The following is a 26,284-nucleotide window of genomic DNA, read 5'->3' on the forward strand; positions in this document are numbered from 1 at the left end:
CCCCAGCTCCACGCTCACTCCCAGCTCCACGCTCACTCCCAGCTCCACGTTCACTCCCAGCTCCAAGCTCACTCCCAGCTCCACGCTCATTCCCAGCTCCACGCTCACTCCCAGCTCCACGCTCACTCCCAGCTCCACGCTCATTCCCAGCTCCACGCTCATTCCCAGCTCCACGCTCATTCCCAGCTCCACAAGAGTTCCCAGCTCCACGCTCACTCCCAGCTCCATCCTCACACCCAGCTCCACGCTCATTCCCAGCACCATCCTCATTCCCAGCTCCACGCTCACTCCCAGCTCCACGCTCATTCCCAGCACCATCCTCATTCCCAGCTCCACGCTCATTCCCAGCTCCACGCTCACTCCCAGCTCCACGCTCATTCCCAGCTCCACGCTCACTCCCAGCTCCACGCTCACTCCCAGCTCCACGCTCATTCCCAGCTCCACGCTCACTCCCAGCTCCACGCTCACTCCCAGCTCCACGCTCACTCCCAGCTCCACGCTCATTCCAGCTCCACGCTCACTCCCAGCTCCACGCTCATTCCCAGCTCCACGCTCATTCCCAGCTCCATCTTCACTCCCAGCTCCACGCTCATTCCCAGCTCCACGCTCACTCCCAGCTCCACGCTCACTCCCAGCTCCACACTCATTCCCAGCTCCACGCTCACTCCCAGCTCCACGCTCACTCCCAGCTCCACGCTCACTCCCAGCTCCACGCTCACTCCCAGCTCCACGCTCACTCCCAGCTCCACGCTCATTCCCAGCTCCACGCTCATCCCCAGCTCCACGCTCATTCCCAGCTCCACGCTCATCCCCAGCTCCACGCTCATCCCCAGCTCCACGCTCATTCCCAGCTCCACGCTCATTCCCAGCTCCACGCTCATTCCCAGCTCCTCGCACACTCCCAGCTCCACGCTCACTCCCAGCTCCTCGCTCACTCCCAGCTCCTCGCTCACTCCCAGCTCCACGCTCATTCCCAGCTCCACGCTCACTCCAGCTCCATCCTCACTCCCAGCTCCACGCTCATTCCCAGCTCCACGCTCATCCCCAGCTCCACGCTCACTCCCAGCTCCACGCTCACTCCCAGCTCCTCGCTCACTCCAGCTCCATCCTCACTCCCAGCTCCACACTCATTCCCAGCTCCACGCTCATTCCCAGCTCCACGCTCACTCCCAGCTCCACAAGAGTTCCAAGCTCCACGCTCATTCCCAGCTCCACACTCACCCCAGCTCCACGCTCACTCCCAGCTCCACGCTCATTCCCAGCTCCACGCTCATTCCCAGCTCCATCCTCACTCCCAGCTCCACGCTCACTCCCAGCTCCACGCTCATTCCAGCTCCACGCTCACTCCCAGCTCCACGCTCACTCCCAGCTCCACGCTCATTCCCAGCTCCACGCTCATTCCCAGCTCCATCCTGACTCCCAGCTCCACGCTCATTCCCAGCTCAACGCTCATTCCCAGCTCCATCCTCACTCCCAGATCCACGCTCATTCCCAGCTCCACGCTCATTCCCAGCTCCACGCTCATTCCCAGCTCCACGCTCACTCCCAGCTCCACGCTCACTCCCAGCTCCACGCTCATTCCAGCTCCACGCTCATTCCCAGCTCCACTCTCATTCCCAGCTCCACGCTCATTCCCAGCTCCATCTTCACTCCCAGCTCCATGCTCATTCCCAGCTCCACACTCACCCCAGCTCCACGCTCACTCCCGGCTCCACGCTCATTCCCAGCTCCACGCTCATTCCCAGCTCCATCCTCACTCCCAGCTCCACGCTCATTCCCAGCTCCACGCTCATTCCAGCTCCACGCTCACTCCCAGCTCCACGCTCACTCCCAGCTCCACGCTCACTCCCAGCTCCACGCCCATTCCAGCTCCACGCTCATTCCCAGCTCCACTCTCATTCCCAGCTCCACGCTCATTCCCAGCTCCATCTTCACTCCCAGCTCCACGCTCACTCCCAGCTCCACGCTCACTCCAGCTCCATCCTCACTCCCAGCTCCACGCTCACTCCCAGCTCCACGCTCACTCCCAGCTCCTCGCTCACTCCAGCTCCATCCTCACTCCCAGCTCCACACTCACTCCCAGCTCCACGCTCACTCCCAGCTCCACGCTCATTCCCAGCTCCACGCTCATTCCCAGCTCCACGCTCACTCCCAGCTCCACGCTCATTCCCAGCTCCACGCTCATTCCCAGCTCCACGCTCATTCCCAGCTCCACGCTCATTCCCAGCTCCACGCTCATTCCCAGCTCCACGCTCACTCCCAGCTCCACGCTCATCCCCAGCTCCACGCTCACTCCCAGCTCCACGCTCATTCCCAGCTCCACGCTCATTCCCAGCTCCACGCTCACTCCCATCTCCACGCTCATTCCCAGCTCCACGCTCACTCCCAGCTCCACGCTCACTCCCATCTCCACGCTCATTCCCAGCTCCACGCTCACTCCCAGCTTCACACTCACCCCAGCTCCACGCTCACTCCCAGCTCCACGCTCACTCCCAGCTCCACGCTCATTCCCAGCTCCACGCTCATTCCCAGCTCCACGCTCACTCCCAGCTCCACGCTCATTCCCAGCTCCACGCTCACTCCCAGCTCCACAAGAGTTCCAAGCTCCACGCTCATTCCCAGCTCCACACTCACCCCAGCTCCACGCTCACTCCCAGCTCCACGCTCATTCCCAGCTCCATGCTCATTCCCAGCTCCATCCTCACTCCCAGCTCCACGCTCACTCCCAGCTCCACGCTCATTCCAGCTCCACGCTCACTCCCAGCTCCACGCTCACTCCCAGCTCCACGCTCAGTCCCAGCTCCACACTCATTCCCAGCTCCAAGCTCACTCCCAGCTCCACGCTCATTCCCAGCTCCACGCTCACTCCCAGCTCCACGCTCACTCCCAGCTCCACGCTCACTCCCAGCTCCACGCTCACTCCCAGCTCCACGCTCATTCCCAGCTCCACGCTCATTCCCAGCTCCACGCTCACTCCCAGCTCCACGCTCATTCCCAGCTCCACGCGCATTCCCAGCTCCACGCTCATTCCCAGCTCCACAAGAGTTCCCAGCTCCACGCTCACTCCCAGCTCCATAAGAGTTCCCAGCTCCACGCTCACTCCCAGCTCCACGCTCACTCCCAGCTCCACGCTCATTCCCACCTCCATCCTCATTCCCAGCTCTACGCTCACTCCAGCTCCACGCTCACTCCCAGCTCCACGCTCACTCCCAGCTCCACGCTCACTCCCAGCTCCACGCTCATTCCCAGCTCCATGCTCATTCCCAGCTCCATCCTCATTCCCAGCTCCACGCTCACTCCCAGCTCCACGCTCACTCCCAGCTCCACGCTCATTCCAGCTCCACGCTCACTCCCAGCTCCACGCTCATTCCCAGCTCCACGCTCATTCCCAGCTCCATCTTCACTCCCAGCTCCACGCTCATTCCCAGCTCCACGCTCACTCCCAGCTCCACGCTCACTCCCAGCTCCACACTCATTCCCAGCTCCACGCTCACTCCCAGCTCCACGCTCACTCCCAGCTCCACGCTCACTCCCAGCTCCACGCTCATCCCCAGCTCCACGCTCATCCCCAGCTCCACGCTCATTCCCAGCTCCACGCTCATCCCCAGCTCCACGCTCATCCCCAGCTCCACGCTCATCCCCAGCTCCACGCTCATCCCCAGCTCCACGCTCATGCCCAGCTCCACGCTCATCCCCAGCTCCACGCTCATCCCCAGCTCCACGCTCATTCCCAGCTCCACGCTCATTCCCAGCTCCTCGCACACTCCCAGCTCCACGCTCACTCCCAGCTCCTCGCTCACTCCCAGCTCCTCGCTCACTCCCAGCTCCACGCTCACTCCCAGCTCCTCGCTCACTCCCAGCTCCACGCTCACTCCCAGCTCCACACTCATTCCCAGCTCCACGCTCACTCCCAGCTCCACGCTCACTCCCAGCTCCACGCTCACTCCCAGCTCCACACTCATTCCCAGCTCCACGCTCACTCCCAGCTCCACGCTCACTCCCAGCTCCACGCTCACTCCCAGCTCCACGCTCATTCCCAGCTCCACGCTCATTCCCAGCTCCACGCTCATTCCCAGCTCCACGCTCACTCCCAGCTCCACGCTCATCCCCAGCTCCACGCTCACTCCCAGCTCCACGCTCATTCCCAGCTCCACGCTCACTCCCAGCTCCACAACAGTTCCAAGCTCCACGCTCATTCCCAGCTCCACACTCACCCCAGCTCCACGCTCACTCCCGGCTCCACGCTCATTCCCAGCTCCACGCTCACTCCCAGCTCCACAAGAGTTCCAAGCTCCACGCTCATTGCCAGCTCCACACTCACCCCAGCTCCACGCTCACTCCCAGCTCCACGCTCATTCCCAGCTCCACGCTCATTCCCAGCTCCATCCTCACTCCCAGCTCCACGCTCACTCCCAGCTCCACGCTCATTCCAGCTCCACGCTCACTCCCAGCTCCACGCTCACTCCCAGCTCCACGCTCATTCCCAGCTCCATGCTCATTCCCAGCTCCACGCTCATTCCAGCTCCACGCTCACTCCCAGCTCCACGCTCATTCCCAGCTCCACGCTCATTCCCAGCTCCATCTTCACTCCCAGCTCCATGCTCATTCCCAGCTCCACACTCACCCCAGCTCCACGCTCACTCCCGGCTCCACGCTCATTCCCAGCTCCACGCTCATTCCCAGCTCCATCCTCACTCCCAGCTCCACGCTCATTCCCAGCTCCACGCTCATTCCAGCTCCACGCTCACTCCCAGCTCCACGCTCACTCCCAGCTCCACGCTCACTCCCAGCTCCACTCTCATTCCCAGCTCCACGCTCATTCCCAGCTCCATCTTCACTCCCAGCTCCACGCTCACTCCCAGCTCCACGCTCACTCCCAGCTCCACGCTCACTCCCAGCTCCACGCTCATTCCCAGCTCCACGCTCACTCCCAGCTCCACGCTCATTCCCAGCTCCACGCTCACTCCCAGCTCCACGCTCATTCCCAGCTCTATCCTCATCCCCAGCTCCACGCTCACTCCCAGCTCCACGCTCACTCCCAGCTCCACGCTCATTCCCAGCTCCACGCTCATTCCCAGCTCCACGCTCATTCGAGCTCCACGCTCATTCCCAGCTCCACGCTCACTCCCAGCTCCATCCTCACTCCCAGCTCCACGCTCATCCCCAGCTCCACGCTCACTCCCAGCTCCACGCTCATTCCCAGCTCCACACTCATCCCCAGCTCCACGCTCATCCCCAGCTCCACGCTCATTCCCAGCTCCACGCTCATTCCCAGCTCCACGCTCATTCCCAGCTCCTCGCACACTCCCAGCTCCACGCTCACTCCCAGCTCCTCGCTCACTCCCAGCTCCTCGCTCACTCCCAGCTCCACGCTCATCCCCAGCTCCACGCTCACTCCCAGCTCCACGCTCACTCCCAGCTCCACGCTCACTCCCAGCTCCACGCTCACTCCCAGCTCCACGCTCACTCCCAGCTCCACGCTCACTCCCAGCTCCACGCTCATTCCCAGCTCCACGCTCACTCCCAGCTCCACGCTCACTCCCAGCTCCACGCTCATTCCCAGCTCCACGCTCACTCCCAGCTCCACAAGAGTTCCAAGCTCCACGCTCATTCCCAGCTCCACGCTCATTCCCAGCTCCACACTCACCCCAGCTCCACACTCACCCCAGCTCCACGCTCACTCCCGGCTCCACGCTCATTCCCAGCTCCACGCTCACTCCCAGCTCCACAAGAGTTCCAAGCTCCACGCTCATTCCCAGCTCCACACTCACCCCAGCTCCACGCTCACTCCCAGCTCCACGCTCATTCCCAGCTCCACGCTCATTCCCAGCTCCACGCTCATTCCCAGCTCCATCCTCACTCCCAGCTCCACGCTCACTCCCAGCTCCACGCTCATTCCAGCTCCACGCTCACTCCCAGCTCCACGCTCACTCCCAGCTCCACGCTCATTCCCAGCTCCATGCTCATTCCCAGCTCCACGCTCATTCCAGCTCCACGCTCACTCCCAGCTCCACGCTCATTCCCAGCTCCACGCTCATTCCCAGCTCCATCTTCACTCCCAGCTCCACGCTCATTCCCAGCTCCACGCTCACTCCCGGCTCCACGCTCATTCCCAGCTCCACGCTCATTCCCAGCTCCACGCTCATTCCCAGCTCCACGCTCACTCCCAGCTCCACGCTCATTCCCAGCTCCACGCTCATTCCAGCTCCACGCTCACTCCCAGCTCCACGCTCACTCCCAGCTCCACGCTCACTCCCAGCTCCACGCTCACTCCCAGCTCCACGCTCACTCCCAGCTCCACTCTCATTCCCAGCTCCACGCTCATTCCCAGCTCCATCTTCACTCCCAGCTCCACGCTCATTCCCAGCTCCACGCTCACTCCCAGCTCCACGCTCACTCCCAGCTCCACGCTCACTCCCAGCTCCACGCTCATTCCCAGCTCCACGCTCACTCCCAGCTCCACGCTCACTCCCAGCTCCACGCTCACTCCCAGCTCCACGCTCACTCCCAGCTCCACGCTCATTCCCAGCTCCACGCTCATTCGAGCTCCACGCTCATTCCCAGCTCCACGCTCACTCCCAGCTCCATCCTCACTCCCAGCTCCACGCTCATTCCCAGCTCCACGCTCACTCCCAGCTCCACGCTCACTCCCAGCTCCACGCTCATTCCCAGCTCCACGCTCATTCCAGCTCCACGCTCACTCCCAGCTCCACGCTCATTCCCAGCTCCACGCTCACTCCCAGCTCCACGCTCATTCCCAGCTCCACGCTCACTCCCAGCTCCACGCTCATTCCCAGCTCCATCCTCATCCCCAGCTCCACGCTCACTCCCAGCTCCACGCTCACTCCCAGCTCCACGCTCATTCCAGCTCCACGCTCATTCCCAGCTCCACGCTCATTCCCAGCTCAACGCTCATCCCCAGCTCCACGCTCACTCCCAGCTCCACGCTCATTCCCAGCTCCACGCTCATTCCCAGCTCCACGCTCATTCGAGCTCCACGCTCATTCCCAGCTCCACACTCACTCCCAGATCCATCCTCACTCCCAGCTCCACGCTCATTCCCAGCTCCACGCTCACTCCCAGCTCCACGCTCATTCCCAGCTCCACGCTCACTCCCAGCTCCACGCTCACTCCCAGCTCCACGCTCATCCCCAGCTCCACGCTCACTCCCAGCTCCACGCTCATTCCCAGCTCCATCCTCACTCCCAGCTCCACGCTCATTCCCAGCTCCACGCTCATTCCCAGCTCCATCCTCACTCCCAGCTCCACGCTCATTCCCAGCTCCACGCTCACTCCCAGCTCCACGCTCACTCCCAGCTCCACGCTCACTCCCAGCTCCACGCTCACTCCCAGCTCCACGCTCACTCCCAGCTCCACGCTCATCCCCAGCTCCACGCTCACTCCCAGCTCCACGCTCATTCCCAGCTCCATCCTCACTCCCAGCTCCACGCTCATTCCCAGCTCCACGCTCATTCCCAGCTCCATCCTCACTCCCAGCTCCACGCTCATTCCCAGCTCCACGCTCACTCCCAGCTCCACGCTCATTCCCAGCTCCATCCTCACTCCCAGCTCCACGCTCATTCCCAGCTCCACGCTCACTCCCAGCTCCACGCTCACTCCCAGCTCCACGCTCATTCCCAGCTCCACGCTCACTCCCAGCTCCATCCTCATTCCCAGCTCCACGCTCAGTCCAGCTCCACGCTCACTCCCAGCTCCACGCTCACTCCCAGCTCCACGCTCACTCCCAGCTCCACGCTCATTCCCAGCTCCACGCTCACTCCCAGCTCCACGCTCATTCCCAGCTCCACGCTCATTCCCAGCTCCATCCTCATCCCCAGCTCCACGCTCACTCCCAGCTCCACGCTCACTCTCAGCTCCACGCTCACTCCCAGCTCCACGCTCATTCCCAGCTCCACGCTCATTCCCAGCTCCACGCTCATTCCAGCTCCACGCTCATTCCCAGCTCCACGCTCACTCCCAGCTCCACGCTCACTCCCAGCTCCACGCTCATTCCCAGCTCCACGCCCACTCCCAGCTCCACGCTCATTCCCAGCTCCACGCTCACTCCCAGCTCCATAAGAGTTCCCAGCTCCACGCTCACTCCCAGCTCCACGCTCACTCCCAGCTCCACGCTCACTCCCAGCTCCACGCTCATTCCCACCTCCATCCTCATTCCCAGCTCTACGCTCACTCCAGCTCCACGCTCACTCCCAGCTCCACGCTCACTCCCAGCTCCACGCTCACTCCCAGCTCCACGCTCATTCCCAGCTCCACGCTCATTCCCAGCTCCATCCTCATTCCCAGCTCCACGCTCACTCCAGCTCCACGCTCATTCCCAGCTCCACGCTCATTCCCAGCTCCACGATCACTCCCAGCTCCATCCCTATTCCAGCTCCACGCTGACTCCCAGCTCCACGCTCATTCCCAGCTCCATCCTCATTCCCAGCTCCACGCTCATTCCCAGCTCCACGATCACTCCCAGCTCCATCCCTATTCCAGCTCCACGCTCACTCCCAGCTCCACGCTCATCCCCAGCTCCACGCTCACTCCCAGCTCCACGCTCATTCCCAGCTCCACGCTCACTCCCAGCTCCACGCTCACTCCCAGCTCCACGCTCATTCCCAGCTCCACGCTCATTCCCAGCTCCACAAGATTTCCCAGCTCCACGCTCATTCCCGGCTCCTCGCTCATTTCCAGCTCCATCCGCATTCCCAGCTCCACGCTCATTCCCAGCTCCACGCTCATTCCCAGCTCCACGCTCACTCCCAGCTCCACGCTTGTTGGGGTGCGTTAGTTTTACGTTGGTCTATTCCCATATCCCCCATTCCTGTTTATGGTTCTGCCTGGGCTCCCCCTCTCTCTCTGCCTCTTCTTGATCGCCCCATCAATTACACCTTTCCCCTCCCTGGCGGCCTGTCTGTCACTCGGTGCCCACACCCCTCCTACCCTTCTACCCTGGGTATAGAGTGATTGGATCAGGGGCCAGGGCTCTACCCCCAGTTTATCCCCGTTGGATACCCGAGATGTTTGTTACGTGTTATCCCCTCCCCTCAAAAATTTGGATTGGTCATTTTGTTCTGGTTATAAGGCCCTGCTGGGCATGCTTTGCTTTGTCCGCGCTCGACGCTCCTTCAATAAACACCTTCGTTTTCCCTGTCGACGCGGTCCTGCCTTATTTCTACTGTGGGTCGCAGTCCTGCTCCTCTCCAAACAGCTCCATGGATCTTCGCTTTTCTAAAGGCATTCAGCCTTAGGCACTCTCCCCAGGAAGTCTACCAGCGGGAAGGTGCCCCCTCCCCCAGTGCTGCCGGCGGTGCTGGCCGCAGCTAGCCGGGAGATCCAGAGACTCAGAGGCCAGCCGCCGCCGCTGCACACGCTCATTCCCAGCTCCACGCTCACTCCCAGCTCCACGCTCACTCCCAGCTCCACGCTCATTCCCAGCTCCACGCTCATTCCAGCTCCACGTTCACTCCCAGCTCCACGCTCATTCCCAGCTCCACGCTCATTCCAGCTCCACGTTCACACCCAGCTCCACGCTCATTCCCAGCTCCACGCTCACTCCCAGCTCCACGCTCACTCCCAGCTCCACGCTCATTCCCAGCTCCACGCTCACTCCCAGCTCCACGCTCACTCCCAGCTCCACGCTCATTCCCAGCTCCACGCTCACTCCCAGCTCCACGCTCACTCCCAGCTCCACGCTCATTCCCAGCTCCACGCTCATTCCAGCTCCACGTTCACTCCCAGCTCCACGCTCACCCCAGCTCCATCTTCACTCCCAGCTCCACGCTCATTCTCAGCTCCACGCTCATTCCCAGCTCCACGCTCACTCCCAGCTCCACGCTCATTCCCAGCTCCACGCTCACTCCCAGCTCCACGCTCATTCCCAGCTCCACGCTCATTCCCAGCTCCACGCTCATTCCCAGCTCCATCCTCACTCCCAGCTCCACGCTCATTCCCAGCTCCACGCTCATTCCCAGCTCCACGCTCATTCCCAGCTCCACGCTCATTCCCAGCTCCACGCTCACTCCCAGCTCCACGCTCATTCCCAGCTCCACGCTCACTCCCAGCTCCACGCTCATTCCCAGCTCCATCCTCATTCCTAGCTCCACGCTCATTCCAGCTCCACGCTCACTCCCAGCTCCACGCTCACTCCCAGCTCCACGCTCACTCCCAGCTCCACACTCATTCCCAGCTCCACGCTCACTCCCAGCTCCACGCTCATTCCCAGCTCCACGCTCACTCCCAGCTCCACGCTCATTCCAGCTCCACGTTCACTCCCAGCTGCACGCTCACTCCCAGCTCCACGCTCACTCCCAGCTCCACGCTCACTCCCAGCTCCATGCTCACTCCCAGCTCCACGCTCATTCCCAGCTCCACGCTCATTCCCAGCTCCACGCTCATTCCCAGCTCCACGCTCATTCCCAGCTCCACGCTCATTCCCAGCTCCACGCTCATTCCCAGCTCCACAAGAGTTCCCAGCTCCACGCTCACTTCCAGCTCCACGCTCATTCCCAGCTCCACGCTCACTCCCAGCTCCACGTTCACTCCCAGCTCCACGCTCACTCCCAGCTCCACGCTCATTCCCAGCTCCACGCTCATCCCCAGCTCCACGCTCATTCCCAGCTCCACGCTCATTCCAGCTCCACGTTCACTCCCAGCTCCACGCTCACTCCCAGCTCCACGCTCACTCCCAGCTCCACGCTCACTCCCAGCTCCACGCTCACTCCCAGCTCCACGCTCATTCCAGCTCCACGTTCACTCCCAGCTCCACGCTCACTCCCAGCTCCACGCTCACTCCCAGCTCCACGCTCACTCCCAGCTCCACGCTCATCCCCAGCTCCACGCTCACTCCCAGCTCCACGCTCACTCCCAGCTCCACGCTCACTCCCAGCTCCACGCTCACTCCCAGCTCCACGCTCATTCCAGCTCCACGTTCACTCCCAGCTCCACGCTCACTCCCAGCTCCACGCTCATTCCCAGCTCCACGCTCACTCCCAGCTCCACGTTCACACCCAGCTCCACGCTCATTCCCAGCTCCACGCTCACTCCCAGCTCCACGCTCACTCCCAGCTCCACGCTCATTCCCAGCTCCACGCTCACTCCCAGCTCCACGCTCACTCCCAGCTCCACGCTCATTCCCAGCTCCACGCTCACTCCCAGCTCCACGCTCACTCCCAGCTCCACGCTCATTCCCAGCTCCACGCTCATTCCAGCTCCACGTTCACTCCCAGCTCCACGCTCACCCCAGCTCCATCTTCACTCCCAGCTCCATGCTCATTCCCAGCTCCACGCTCATCCCCAGCTCCACGCTCACTCCCAGCTCCACGCTCATTCCCAGCTCCACGCTCATTCCCAGCTCCACGTTCACTCCCAGCTCCATGCTCACTCCCAGCTCCACAAGAGTTCCCAGCTCCACGCTCATCCCCAGCTCCACGCTCATTCCCAGCTCCACGCTCATTCCCAGCTCCACGCTCACTCCCAGCTCCACGCTCACTCCCAGCTCCACGCTCATTCCCAGCTCCACGCTCATTCCAGCTCCACGCTCACTCCCAGCTCCACGCTCACTCCCAGCTCCACGCTCATTCCCAGCTCCATCCTCATTCCAGCTCCACGCTCATTCCCAGCTCCACGCTCACTCCCAGCTCCACGCTCACTCCCAGCTCCACGCTCACTCCCAGCTCCACGCTCAGTCCCAGCTCCACGCTCATTCCCAGCTCCATCCTCATTCCAGCTCCACGCTCATTCCCAGCTGCACGCTCACTCCCAGCTCCACAAGAGTTCCCAGCTCCACGCTCATTCCCAGCTCCACGCTCATTCCCAGGTCCACGCTCACTCCCAGCTCCACGCTCACTCCCAGCTCCATGCTCATTCCAGCTCCACACTCATTCCCAGCTCCACGCTCATTCCCAGCTCCACGCTCATTCCCAGCTCCACGCTCACTCCCAGCTCCACGCTCATTCCAGCTCCACGCTCATTCTCCCCCCGTGCCCACTCCATCCGTGTGCCCACCCCAGCCCCAGGCAGCCTCTCCCGGCCTGGCCAGACACCGCCTGTCTCTGCAGGGTGCGTGTGTAGCCAAGGAAAGAGAACGGGCATGGAAACATCCTGAAGCCGGAACGCAGCGCTGCCCCGCAGGGCGGCCGGAGCCGGGCCAGCCCCCGGTCCCGGTGTGGCTCTCCCGGGTCAGCCACAGCGGGCACGGCCGGGCTGAGCCGCGGCAGCTCGGGGACCTCTGAGCCGAGCGCGGCTGCGGAACGGCGACGGGAACAGTGCTGGGGCTCAGCAGCTACACGGGCAGAGACCGGCCAGCCAAACGGGAACCTGCGGGGAGGACTCGAGGGTTCGAGTCCTGCAGACCCGGGAGGGTGTTCCGGGGGAATGCCGCCACGAGGGATGTCACAGCTCTCAGTCTGGCCCCTGGCGGTGTCCCCAGCAATGTCCCTGTCCTGGCGCAGAGCAGGGCCACTCACAGCAGCCCAGCTCCCCTCTGGACACCGGGCTGGGCTCCGGCCAGGGCTGGCTGAGCTCTGACCCCTGGAACTGCAGCCCTGGCCCGAGCTCTGACCCCTGGAACTGCAGCCCTGGCCCGAGCTCTGACCCCCTGAGAAACGGGGTAAAAACTCTCTGCTAAATGAAACAAACAAGCCGAGACTGAATCTTTAACTTTTTTAATCAAAAACATACTCTGTTACAGAATTTCAGGAAAGTGAGCTACAGTGTATTATCCACAAACTAGGTCTAATGAAAAACATACAGGAAGCTACAAAGGAACTACTGGGAATTCTGTTGACCGCTTATCAAAAGGCAATGGCTGAAGAAAAGAAACGCTCAACTAGGTTTCCACGCCTGAAAAACCCTCCCAGGGCGAGTTTTGGGTTACGGGTACTTCACAGCTCTCAATCCAGCTGAATCACAGCTTTGGGGCGCTACCAAACCTCCCCAAAAGGACAGAAAAGCTCACTGGGACAGGCCAGCTCCAGCGGGGGCTGGGGTGTGAGCGCTGCGAGCCTGCCCGAGGCACGCAGAGCCGCGGGGCCGGCCCGGGGTGCTCCCGCTGTCACAGCCCTCGCCAGGGGACACTCGCACGGCCCCGAGCAGCTCTGGGTCACCCCCGTGGGGACAAGCTCTGCTGAGCTTTCCTGTTCTCCAGAGTCTGCGCTGCACTGGCTCCGTATGGAGCAGTAACGAGCTCTCCTCAGAGCTCAGTCAGACAAAACAGTCCCAGAACCAAGGACACCGCGGCAGCCTCAGCCCAAAAGTGCAAACCACGGGGAACTGAGGAGAGCAAACTGGGAGGATGGGACTGCAACACCTGAGCTGGAACTGGACAACCGACCCCAATATGGAAATGGACCAAAACTTACAGAAGTGTGAAAACGCGGGGTGAGGATCCAAACTGGGTGGAGCCAGGGCTGGGCAGGGACACAGGAGTGAGACAGCCCCTCCTGAGGGGCCCTTCTCGGGAGAGAGCAGAGATGTCTCCGGGCTGGGGCACCCAGGGGTGGTGGCACCCAGGGGTGATCACAGCCGCAGGGGGGTCTCACAGCTGTCCCTGCAATGCTCACCCCAGCTCTCCAGGGCCCCAGCACAGCGCCCTCACCCACAGAAGGGATGGGAGGAATGGTTTTGTCTCCGTCCCGGGGATTCCTGCTGGAGTTCAGCCCTTCCAGTGGGAAGGTTTCCTCTGCTGCACCCAAGTGTGAATGCCCTCCCTCTCCACACCAACAACGATGGGATGAAGCCACTAAACCTGCCGGCGCTAGTCCCAGCCCCATGAATCCTGCCGGCGCTCATCCCAGCTGGGCAGCAGAAAGGGAAAGCACACAGGGCTCCAGCACAAAGGCTCTGCGGCTGCCACGGGAGGCACCGAGCAGAGCCCACCCGGGAGCAGCAGGTGCAAGCTGAATAAACCCTGGCTGGTCACCTGAACGGAGCCTTTCGGGGCCGGGGCAGCTCGGCATCCCCGGATCCCTGCTCAGGGGCACAGGGAGCTGCAGCTCCTTCCCAGCTCTCAGACACAAATGCAAGCCTGTCAAGAACTCAGTGCTGCTGCTTATGCTGAGCAGGTTCCAGCCCATTATCTGCTGCCTTTTACGCCTTGTCATAAATGTACAAAAGTTAATTTGACAGCATATGAAGAACTAGGAATAAGATTGTCTCACTTTCTTTAACAGCTGCAAGTGCACCCTTTTGGGAGCTGCGTGGTGGAGAAGATGAATGCCTTCTCAGCTTTTACTGCCTCTGACTTCTCCTGATGTAAATACAGTGATTTCCTGTAATAAAATCACCAGTTTTGTTCTGTTCTGAACACTTCGGGCCATGCATTCATTCTGCAGGTGGAGACCTGCAAAACACCTGCAAGAAACCTTTCCTTAACCGGAGAACTCTTTCAGACTGCAACTCCAGCAGGAAGAGCACAGGCTGCACCAGCCTTTCCCTGTTTTGCCCGAGTTTGGCACAAGCACAAGGCCAGCGAGGGGTGCAGCTTTCCTGCCAGGCAGCCCCACAAACCCAAACAGGCTCAGGGCCAAAACCCGAGAGACAAACACTGCTCTTCCCGAGGACCGGGGGCTGCCGCCTGCCAGGGACAGAAGGCGAACCCGTTAAAGCCAGCCCGAGGGAGCCAACAGGGAAACGATGAAATGATGAAAATGGGGGGAATGGATGAGTCTCTGGCCGCGGCTCTGGAGCCACCCCTGTGTCCCTGCCTGCAGCGCTCCCGGCTGCCCCCGCAGGAATTCCAGCGTGCGGGAACAGCGACACCCAGGCAAGGCACTGCCGGAGCCCGGGACTGCGAGGGGCTGGGCAGCAGGCCCCCAGCGATCCCTGCAGGATTTCTGTGGAGGGGCTGGGCAGCAGGCCCCCAGCGATCCCTGCAGGATTTCTGTGCCGCTGCAGCCGCGCTGACAGCGCTGCAGGACCCCGCAGGGGCAGAGGCTGAGGGCAGGCAGCTCCTGCTCCCTGTGTGTGCCAGGAGCCGAGGGCAGGCAGCTCCTGCTCGCTGTGTGCTCCTGCTCCTCCCTGTGCTCCTGCTCCCTGCTCCCCGGTGCGCCGGGAGCAGCTATCCCCAGGAGAGGAGCAGAGGAGCAGGAGCAGCAGCCGCGTTTCCCGGCCCTGCAGGGCCCCTCCTGGCTGGGGCAGCACACATCAAAGCAAAGCCAGCTCGGTGCGTGGGTTTCCATCCTTTATTGGTGCTGTAGCAGGGGAAGGAGAGTGTGTGCCTGCAGCTGCTCCCCGCCGCGGCACGGGGCTGAAACAAGCAGGAGTATAAAAACAGGTTTGCCATCTTGCCCTGAGTGGAAATGGTGAACAGACACAAACCCCAGCGCTCAATGCCGATGGATCGCCGTAGACACGAAAAAGGAGTGGTGCAGATTTGCCACGGTAGGTGCTGCGGGTTGAGTGACCCCAGGAGTCAGAGCCAGGGTGAGGACACGCTCCTGCCAGCACTCACAGCTCCACCACTGCACCATCCCCTTCCTTAGTGTTTACAACTCACATGGTAACAGAAATAAAAATCTAGGATGACTGTTTTACTTTTAAAAACGAAAGAATTTTCTGATCAATGCCAACAATGTATGTATGTGTCATCCCCTCACTTTTTGGCAGCTGCTAGGCTTTAACCTGGAAAAATTGTAACACAATCATCAACAAAATAAAGAAGTCTTCTGTTAACTACTGTTCCCTAAACAGAATATCACAAATCAGTTGGAATTTTAAAGTCGCTACAAGGTAAATGTTTTTAACTACTAGAAGGAATTTTCAGATATAAATATATATATAATATATATTCTGCATACAAAAGGCTCCCGTGAGGCCGATCACCAAGATGCCACCGTAGGGAAGGAGAGTTTCAAAGGGAACAAACCCAACACTGTGAAGTCTCTATGAAGCGTTCACCTTCCACTTCAGGCCCTGTATTACGACTACCGAGTTCTGGAAATAACTGAAATCCAAATCCTGCACGTTCAGATGCTTTCTGCTAAAAGAGCAAGGCGGCAAACACATTTTTAAAACCTGTTTTCAGAAGGTTAAGCAGAAGGGAAGTAAAATATATCTTCAGGTTATAAACAGAGGGGTATTTTACAAGGCGGCGGCGGCGGGCGGGTCAGTCCAGGGGCTGGGGGTCGGCGATGGGCATGGTGTGCAGCACCTCGTCCAGCAGCTGCAGCGCGCGGTGCAGGTGTATCTCGATCCAGCACGGCGTCTCCTTGATGCTCTGCCGCGGGTAGTCGGGGCCCCAGCCCTTGACGAAGCTCATCCTCAGGATGCACAGCCGCCGCAGGTCGTCCACGCCGATCCCGGCTGCGGCCGACAGACCTGCGGAGAGCGCGGTCAGCGCCGGCTGACACAGCTCCTGACACAGCTCCTGACTGACACAGCTCCTGACTGACACAGCTCCTGACACAGCTCCTGACTGACACAGCTCCTGACTGACACAGCTCCTGACTGACACAGCTCCTGACTGACACAGCTCCTGACACAGCTCCTGACTGACACAGCTCCTGACACAGCTCCTGACTGACACAGCTCCTGACTGACACAGCTCCTGACACAGCTCCTGACACAGCTCCTGACTGACACAGCTCCTGACACAGCTCCTGACTGACACAGCTCCTGACACAGCTCCTGACACAGCTCCTGACTGACACAGCTCCTGACTGACACAGCTCCTGACTGACACAGCTCCTGACACAGCTCCTGACTGACACAGCTCCTGACACAGCTCCTGACACAGCTCCTGACTGACACAGCTCCTGACTGACACAGCTCCTGACACAGCTCCTGACTGACACAGCTCCTGACACAGCTCCTGACTGACACAGCTCCTGACTGACACAGCTCCTGACTGACACAGCTCCTGACACAGCTCCTGACTGACACAGCTCCTGACTGACACAGCTCCTGACACAGCTCCTGACTGACACAGCTCCTGACTGACACAGCTCCTGACTGACACAGCTCCTGACTGACACAGCTCCTGACTGACACAGCTCCTGACACAGCTCCTGACTGACACAGCTCCTGACACAGCTCCTGACTGACACAGCTCCTGACTGACACAGCTCCTGACACAGCTCCTGACTGACACAGCTCCTGACTGACACAGCTCCTGACTGACACAGCTCCTGACTGACACAGCTCCTGACTGACACAGCTCCTGACACAGCTCCTGACTGACACAGCTCCTGACACAGCTCCTGACACAGCTCCTGACTGACACAGCTCCTGACACAGCTCCTGACTGACACAGCTCCTGACTGACACAGCTCCTGACTGACACAGCTCCTGACTGACACAGCTCCTGACACAGCTCCTGACTGACACAGCTCCTGACACAGCTCCTGACACAGCTCCTGACTGACACAGCTCCTGACACAGCTCCTGACTGACACAGCTCCTGACTGACACAGCTCCTGACTGACACAGCTCCTGACACAGCTCCTGACTGACACAGCTCCTGACTGACACAGCTCCTGACTGACACAGCTCCTGACTGACACAGCTCCTGACACAGCTCCTGACTGACACAGCTCCTGACACAGCTCCTGACTGACACAGCTCCTGACACAGCTCCTGACACAGCTCCTGACTGACACAGCTCCTGACACAGCTCCTGACTGACACAGCTCCTGACACAGCTCCTGACACAGCTCCTGACTGACACAGCTCCTGACACAGCTCCTGACTGACACAGCTCCTGACACAGCTCCTGACTGACACAGCTCCTGACACAGCTCCTGACACAGCTCCTGACTGACACAGCTCCTGACTGACACAGCTCCTGACTGACACAGCTCCTGACTGACACAGCTCCTGACACAGCTCCTGACACAGCTCCTGACTGACACAGCTCCTGACTGACACAGCTCCTGACTGACACAGCTCCTGACACAGCTCCTGACACAGCTCCTGACTGACACAGCTCCTGACACAGCTCCTGACACAGCTCCTGACTGACACAGCTCCTGACTGACACAGCTCCTGACTGACACAGCTCCTGACACAGCTCCTGACACTGCTCCTGACTGACACAGCTCCTGACACAGCTCCTGACTGACACAGCTCCTGACACAGCTCCTGACTGACACAGCTCCTGACTGACACAGCTCCTGACACAGCTCCTGACACAGCTCCTGACTGACACAGCTCCTGACTGACACAGCTCCTGACACAGCTCCTGACTGACACAGCTCCTGACTGACACAGCTCCTGACACAGCTCCTGACTGACACAGCTCCTGACTGACACAGCTCCTGACTGACACAGCTCCTGACACAGCTCCTGACTGACACAGCTCCTGACTGACACAGCTCCTGACTGACACAGCTCCTGACACTGCTCCTGACTGACACAGCTCCTGACTGACACAGCTCCTGACTGACACAGCTCCTGACACAGCTCCTGACTGACACAGCTCCTGTCCCATCACACCTGTCCCATCACGCCTGCCTGGCTCTGCTCCACGCACACCTCCCTGTCACCCAGCCAGGCCAGCCTCACTGCCGCATCCTGCTGCATTGGATGCACCCATTCCTGTGCATTTCCTGCAGTTCAGTTTGCACAGCACTCTGCAACCTCCAGCAGGAGCTGAGACACAAAACTCTGCACTCAGAACCTGAGAATGGGCTTGGGTTAGAGGCAGGGACAAGGGACACCTCCTACTGTCCCAGGCTGCTCCCAGCCCTGTCCAGCCTGGCCTTGGGCACTGCCAGGGATCCAGGGGCAGCCACAGCTGCTCTGGGCACCCTGGGCCAGGGCCTGCCCACCCTCCCAGCCACCAATTCCTGCCCAACATCCCAAAATCTGTGCCTGCACAGAGCAGACGGGATGGAACCCAAATGCTTTACATGACACAACACACTCAAACCACACTTGGGAAATCCAGCCACAAAATGCTGATTTCTGAGGTTTGCCAAATGCTGCATTTTCAGTGTGGGAACTCAGCCTGGGCACTGCTGGATTAAAACAACAGCACTCCCCTGACACAGCAGAAAGATAAATACAGCTGGCCAACTTCAAATCACAGGTATGGCTAAGATAAAAAGTGACAAACTTTCCTCAAAACACCTTCAAGAATTTGCAGGACAGTTGAAGGGAGCCACAGGGCAGGACAGGAACCCTGTGGCACACGGAGCAGCCTGAGCCATGTAAGCACTTACACCTCTAAAAGTGCTTTGGAACAACTTCAAAAATCCAGAATTCAGGAACTAAGACAGCACCAGACCAGAATAATAACAATAAAGAGAGAGAAAAAGCCACCCCCAGCTTCCTCAAGGTCCTTAACAGTAGATGTTCCTACCGCAGCCCAGGACTCTGCTGCCCAGCAATCCCTGTTGTCTGGAGCATGTTTTTGTGAGCTGAAACACAAACACATGTTCCAGGCTGGGTCTGAGCAGCCAGAAATGCCTGTTTGAAGGAACACAGCGACTGTTTGTGGCTGCTGGACCTCGCACAGGGGAGCTTCCTGCTGTGCTGTGGGACAGGGAGCAGCCCCTTCACACACACAGCACTGCTGGGGCACTGCGGGGCGAGCAGGGACAGCCAGGGGCTGGGCAGCAATGCCAGGGGACAGCCAGGGGCTGGGCAGCAATGCCAGGGGACAGCCAGGGGCTGGGCTGGCAGCCCTGCTGTGGCCAGCATGGTCAGTGTCCCAGCAGGGCTCTCTCTCTCTGTCTCTCTGTCTCTCTCTCTCAGGCAGTGTCCCCTCAGGGCTCTCTCTCCGTCCCTCTCCCCCGGGCAGGGCGTGCAGTACTCACTGATGGCCGGGGCGATGCCTCCCACGGAGCCGGGCCCGGGGATGTTGCCGGCCACGGCTGCAGCCTGCGCGGCGGCGGCGGCCTGCGCGGTGGCCGCCTGCTGCTGCATCTGCCGGTGGCACTGCCGCAGGTCGAACACCTGCGACACAAACACGCACGGGTCACAGCCCAGCAGCAGACCCTGCCCGCCCCATCATCTCCAACAGCCTGCTCCCCATCCCTCACAGCCCATCCTTACAGACTCTTCTCGTGCTGTCAGCACCACTGGCACGACCAAAACCTGCCCAAAGCAGGACCTTGTGCAGAATACCGTCTGAAGGGGGGATTAAATCCCTGCTTCCCTGTTAAATCTGTATTTATATGCCCATTTGCAGGAAAAATGGGCATGTAAATTAAAAAAGCCAGCAAGTCCCACATTATCAAGTGTTGTGGGCTGTCTGAGAGAAATACCAGAACCTGACCCCAGTCCAAGGCTGTGGGTTTCAGTCTGGTGGCATTCTGTACCTTTGTGATCACTATTTGCCACTGACACAGGTGCAGAACTCTGTTTTCATGTTAGAAAGCTCATGCACAGAGCTTGTGGGGTTTCTTTCACTTTACTGCATAGCCGCTCCAAAATTATTGGTTAAAAAGCCAAACCAGTATGAACTTCAAGCAGGTTAAGACAAGACTGTTTTCTTATGAGCATGGCTTGTGTAAGTTCACAGTCAGTCAGAGGCATGTCCGTGTAAGAACCATCTCAAAATGATTTGTTTTGTGCAGCTTTCTCTGATCTCTGGATCACTTCACGTTCACGACACTTTAACACACGCCCTAAACTTCTGCTGCATTTATATTTAGTTTCACAACTCTGCCTTTTTTGGAGAAAAGAAACAGATTATGTTCTTTTCTAAGAAACACAAGGCTAAAAATTTTAGCTGCAGTTAATTTAAACCTGCTAAAGCTAAAAATACAAATAAGTTTGTGATGAGCTACAAAATTCACTTTCATAGTACCCAGATGACACCTTCAGTTTAGAGTAGTTTTTGAAGTCACCTTTGGTGTAATTCACCATATGTGAATTACACATGGAACTTTTGGGGGTTCTGAAAGTGAGGCTGGCTCTATTTCACCCCCTCCCTGCCATTTCTGGGACAGATCCCCCAGATTTCCTCACGGCAGGGGCTGACCCACCTTGATGTAGGCGCTGGGGTAGATCTTGTGCACGGCATCCCCCGGGGCTCTGCCCGCCTCCCTGTCCAGGTAGTAGCTCTGCACGAACACGGCGTGGTCGCTCAGGCAGCGCACCCACACGTCGCCCTCGCCCTTGCACTCCAGCTGCACGCCCTTGCCGATGTGCAACCTGCAAGGGAACAGGTGTCAGCACCACTGCAGGAACTGCAGCGCCCCTGCAGCTGCGTGGGAGCACAGGCTGCAGCGCCCAGTGCTCTGCATCTCACACTGTCACACCCACAGCACTGTGTCTGCACCCTCACTGCTCTGCATCTCACACTGTCACACCCACAGCACTGTGTCTGCACCCTCAGTGCTGCATCTCACACTGTCACACCCACAGCACTGTGTCTGCACCCTCACTGCTCTGCATCTCACACTGTCACACCCACAGCACTGTGTCTGCACCCTCAGTGCTGCATCTCACACTGTCACACCCACAGCACTGTGTCTGCACCCTCAGTGCTGCATCTCACACTGTCACTCAGGAACAATCACAAAGCCATGTTTTACTCCTTTTTTGGCCATCTAAGGCTGTGATTGTCACATTGTGACATTCCTGGAGAGAAGGCATCATTTTCTCCCACCTCCTTTCAAAGAGGAGGACAAAAAAAAAGCTGCAGGATTGCTTTAGTTCTGTGTGCTTCCACTTCCAAGGCCAGCACAGGCACGGTGGGAAGGAATGAGAGCCCCACAGTCCCTGCCAGCCTTCCCCTGCTCCTCTGGCCAATCTGTGTGCTGCAGCCATTCCCAGATCATCCTGAGGTGGTGTGGAGGCTAATCCCTGAGCTGCACACACAGGGGCAGGAGGTACAGCCTCACTGCCCAGGCACAGCCTCTGCGAGCAGAGAACAGGCACTGCTACAGCACAGCTGAGCTCTGAACCCCCTCCGGAGGGCTCAGGTAAATCACACAGACCCCCTGCACACTCCCAAACTCCAGGGGCAGCCAGGACCCGGTACCTCGCTCTCTCGATGGCTTCTGTTCTGTGCACGTTGGACAGCTGGCCCAGGCAGAAGCGGTCCCCTCCGGAGGGATCCACGTACCCATCCACAGTGACAATGGGGCAGCTGGAGGGCACCTTGAACGTCTCCCCGACCTGCACGTCCATCTCAAAGTAGGCGATGGAACACCAGTACTCTGGAGCTGAACAACAGACACAGTTAGCCGCCTGAAAGGCACCAGGGAGCTCTGAAACCACCCCAGACCATCCGTTCTGCAGCTGCCTTCGCCAGGCACACGAGAGGGCACACTCACACCTGGACACAGGCAGGTCTGCTAGCCCCCAGAAACACCGCCTGCCACAGCAAACATGGCTTGTCCTCATTCCAGCACAGTGCCTGAGGTTGTGGTACTTCAGCTCGTACAAGTTTGTGTGTGGTTTACCATCCCAGGCAGATTTGGTAAGCCATCTGCATCTCTGCAAGCCAGCCTTGCACATGGGAGTAACACGTGTGTGCCCACGCATGGCTGGGCTGGACAGACCAGCTTTGAGCCAGCCCTGGCTGCACACAGGGTGATCCCTCTGTGCCTCTGAGCCAGCCCTGGCTGCAGGCATGGGGGTGATCCCCCCAGCAGGCAGGTCTCTGTGCCTGCCCTCACTTTGGAAGGGATCACCAGCTTCCCTGGAGCTGGGAAGCAGGACTGGGGGAAGAACATCGAAGATCTCACACTGATCAGGGACAGCACAGAACAAGGGGGCACGAGCTGAGGGAGCAGAACAAAATGGCATGTTCTGAAAGCAAAGAGCTGCCTTCTAACCCCTTCCATGCATTTGTGAAAGAAAAACGGGCCAGAAAGGAAGGATGGCTGCTGCAGCAATCTGCCTTGTGAGGAAGGAGACCCTGACTCTCTGGGCATTCCCCTGAACCCCAACCAGCCCAGCAGGCAGTGAAGGCTGGCCAAGCACACCCGGAGGCTTCGTACACGAGTGTCAGAGTCAGTCATTGCTGTGCCACCTGGAGCAGCTGCCTGCCACACTCCTGGCTGCTGTGTGCTGTGGTTTCTGTGTCTGGACACCCCAAAGATGCCAAAAGCTCCAGTCACAGAGGGTTCTGCTGGCTGCAAGGGGCCATTTCCACGAGAGAAAAACACAGCTGGGCCCTGCCTGCCGGGGAGCACCAACACATCACAGGATCCCAGAAGGGTTTGGGTCTGAGGGGGCCTGAGGGCTCAGCTCATCCCAAACCCTGCCGTGGGCTCCCAGGGTGCCCCAGCCTGGCCTGGGACACTCCTGGGCTGGGGCAGCCACAGCTGCTCTGGGCACTGAGGACCCAACAAGGTGAAATCAACAGTGTGAAAGAGACACCAAACAACGTGAAACGCAATTCAGCTGCAGTTAAGTTCACCCAGCAGTTATCAACATTTAATACCCGGCACTGCTGTACTATCTGGACAAAAACAAGCTTAATTTTTTGGCTTTTCAACTATGTAGCTATCCATCTGCAGGGAACAGTGCTACTGTCATTAAACACAAAATATCACCTTGCACTTGCAGCAGAGAGAGCTTCTACAGCAAGAGAAGCCCCCAGGAATGCCCAGGGAGGAACAGCAGCACCCAGACGTGGGAAGGACATTCCCTTGCTGGCTGTGTGTCCTGGCGGGGCTTGGCACAGCCCCAGACACACCCTGGGCACACACACACAGCACACAGGGCTGCTCTCAGGGCTGCACCAAACCCTGCTCACAGCTCGTGCCCCAGGAGACACCCCAGCCAGAACAGGGCTCATGGAAACAAGGCTCCTGTCCTCCTCACAGCACCAGCACACCCCTCACAGAACTGCACTTCGTGCCAGGCTTTACTCACCAGGATGGTTTGATATGGGAGGCTGGAATGCGAGTTCGTTGTGAACTGGCCCTTGAAAAGAAAACATGCAGTTTGTTTCACACAGGCAAAACCAAGGTTTTCTCCCCCAAACTGCTTTCCTATGAAACCACCCCTCCCTAGCTTCATCCAGCACAGAACAAGCTGCCCAGCATGCTGTGGACTTGATCATGAGAAACAACCACTCAAGGTGGAGAAAAAGCCCCAGGTAACACACTTTCTAAAGAAAAATAGACTGTGCACAATCGTGGAGTCAGATTTTTCTGTGCCCTCCAGGAACCGCGTCCCTGGAGGCAGCAGGACAGGCAGGGAGGACTCAGACACAGCACTGCAAGCAACAGCAGCTTCTGCACCAAGGTGTCAGGGCAGGCACGGCCTCGGGAGGTGCCAAAACACAGCCAAGGAAAGCTCAGTGTGGCATCAGAGCCAGGCAAGTATCAGTTCTGGAGAGACACAGGCGCTGAAACACATTTACAGCCCATCCACAGCACACAGTGCTCCTCACATCCTGCCATCCCTGACAAACACCACCCCGAATGAAGGGATCCTCACAGAATGAAGGAATTGATCTGAATAACCGTGTCCAAACCACAGCTTTACAGACAGACACAGGCTGGAAGGACAGTCTAAGGTTAATTTACAGTACATTCTCCCCTCCACTAACAACACCTGCTGCATACAGTGATCTATACCAGAATATGTGCTCTATCTTCTAATACAGAATATATATTATATATTCTAATATCAGGGAACATTCTAACAAAAACTGTACTAGAAAACAAAGAAGTGTTCAAGCGTTTTGCTACAAAATTTTGAAATCTTTAATTTGTGTGGCAGTTTTTTTAACAACTAAAGCCCTATAATGCATTTCCTGTGCTAGACCCCTACAACAGAAGCTTGACCACTTTTTTTTTAACCCATCCCATCTCCTGTACCCTAAAATAATAGTTTTTTGTCCTACTTCATATGTGAAGAATATTTTCAACTCTGTGTGCCAATGCACTCATGAACTGAAAATACTTTACTGTGCAGGGTTTCACTAAGTTCTTTAAAGCTGGCAGTTTTTAAAGTGTGCACGGACACATCTTCCAAAGCTTAGCATGACTTCAAAACCTCTGAAAAACAGAAACAGGCAAGAATTTCCAAGTTTTGAAAGAAAAAGCCATCCAAACACCGCATAGTGAATGAGCTTCTTTTTGTGCTCAGCACAGGCTTTGCAGGAGAGGCTCAGCCAGGCAGCGCTGCTGGGTTATTTTGGTGTAACAGTAATTTCATGTGCCACACTGAGGTTTCCCTGCAGCGCCTGGGTTATTTTGGTGTAACAGAGTGATTTCATGTGCCACACTGAGGTTTCCCTGCAGCGCCTGGGTTATTTTGGTGTAACAGAGTAATTTCATGTGCCACACTGAGGTTTCCCTGCAGCGCCTGGGTTATTTTGGTGTAACAGAGTAATTTCATGTGCCACACTGAGGTTTCCCTGCAGCGCCTGGGTTATTTTGGTGTAACAGAGTAATTTCATGTGCCACACTGAGGTTTCCCTGCAGCGCCTGGGTTATTTTGGTGTAACAGAGTAATTTCATGTGCCACACTGAGGTTTCCCTGCAGCGCCTGGGTTATTTTGGTGTAACGGTAATTTCATGTGCCACACTGAGGTTTCCCTGCAGCGCCTGGGTTATTTTGGTGTAACAGAGTAATTTCATGTGCCACACTGAGGTTTCCCTGCAGCGCCTGGGTTATTTTGGTGTAACGGTAATTTCATGTGCCACACTGAGGTTTCCCTGCAGCGCCTGGGTTATTTTGGTGTAACAGAGTGATTTCATGTGCCACACTGAGGTTTCCCTGCAGCGCCTGGGTTATTTTGGTGTAACAGTAATTTCATGTGCCACACTGAGGTTTCCCTGCAGCTCCTGGTGGCTGCAGCAGGAACAGCCCCTGGGGCTGGCTCTGAGCTGGCAGCACGGCTGGGGCAGAGCACAGCCAGAAACGAGGGGTGAGAGAGGGCAGAAATGAGGGTGAGAGAGGGCAGAAATGAGGGGTGAGAGAGGGCAGAAATGAGGGGTGAGAGAGGGCAGAAACGAGGGGTGAGAGAGGGCAGAAATGAGGGTGAGAGAGGGCAGAAATGAGGGGTGAGAGGGCAGAAATGAGGGGTGAGAGGGCAGAAACGAGGGGTGAGAGAGGGCAGAAATGAGGGTGAGAGAGGGCAGAAATGAGGGGTGAGAGAGGGCAGAAATGAGGGGTGAGAGGGCAGAAATGAGAGGTGAGAGGGCAGAGCACAGGCAGATGTGAGGGTTCTGTGAAGGGTTCAGAGGCAGAAGTGAGGGGTGTGAGGGGTTCAGAGGCAGAAGTGAGGGGGCTGTGAGGGGTGCACAGGCAGAAACGAGGGGTGTGAGGGGTGCACAGGCAGAAACGAGGGGTGTGAGGGGTGCACAGGCAGGTGTGAGGGCTGTGAGGGGTGCACAGGCAGAAATGAGGGGTGAGAGGGCAGAGA

At 58.6% G+C, this 26,284-nt stretch overlaps 1 protein-coding gene across 4 annotated transcripts in view; it reads right to left on the reverse strand.

Moving 5' to 3' along the window:
• Positions 1-12,652: 12,652 nt before the first annotated feature.
• SMAD4 (SMAD family member 4) overlaps positions 12,653-26,284 on the reverse strand; it is a 38,906-nt gene continuing 25,274 nt past the window's right edge. For all 4 annotated transcript variants that reach the window (XM_064402898.1, XM_064402901.1, XM_064402900.1 and 1 more), the window contains 5 exons: positions 23,779-23,829; positions 21,935-22,118; positions 20,934-21,102; positions 19,761-19,899; positions 12,653-16,320 (listed from right to left, as the gene is read on the reverse strand). In XM_064402898.1, the coding sequence (XP_064258968.1) occupies positions 16,109-16,320; positions 19,761-19,899; positions 20,934-21,102; positions 21,935-22,118; positions 23,779-23,829 (755 nt within the window). In that variant the 3' untranslated portion in view covers positions 12,653-16,108. The remainder of the gene's footprint in view (positions 16,321-19,760; positions 19,900-20,933; positions 21,103-21,934; positions 22,119-23,778; positions 23,830-26,284) is intronic.

This window comes from Passer domesticus, chromosome Z (genome assembly GCF_036417665.1).
Source record: "Passer domesticus isolate bPasDom1 chromosome Z, bPasDom1.hap1, whole genome shotgun sequence".
Taxonomy (NCBI): Eukaryota; Metazoa; Chordata; class Aves; order Passeriformes; family Passeridae; genus Passer; species Passer domesticus.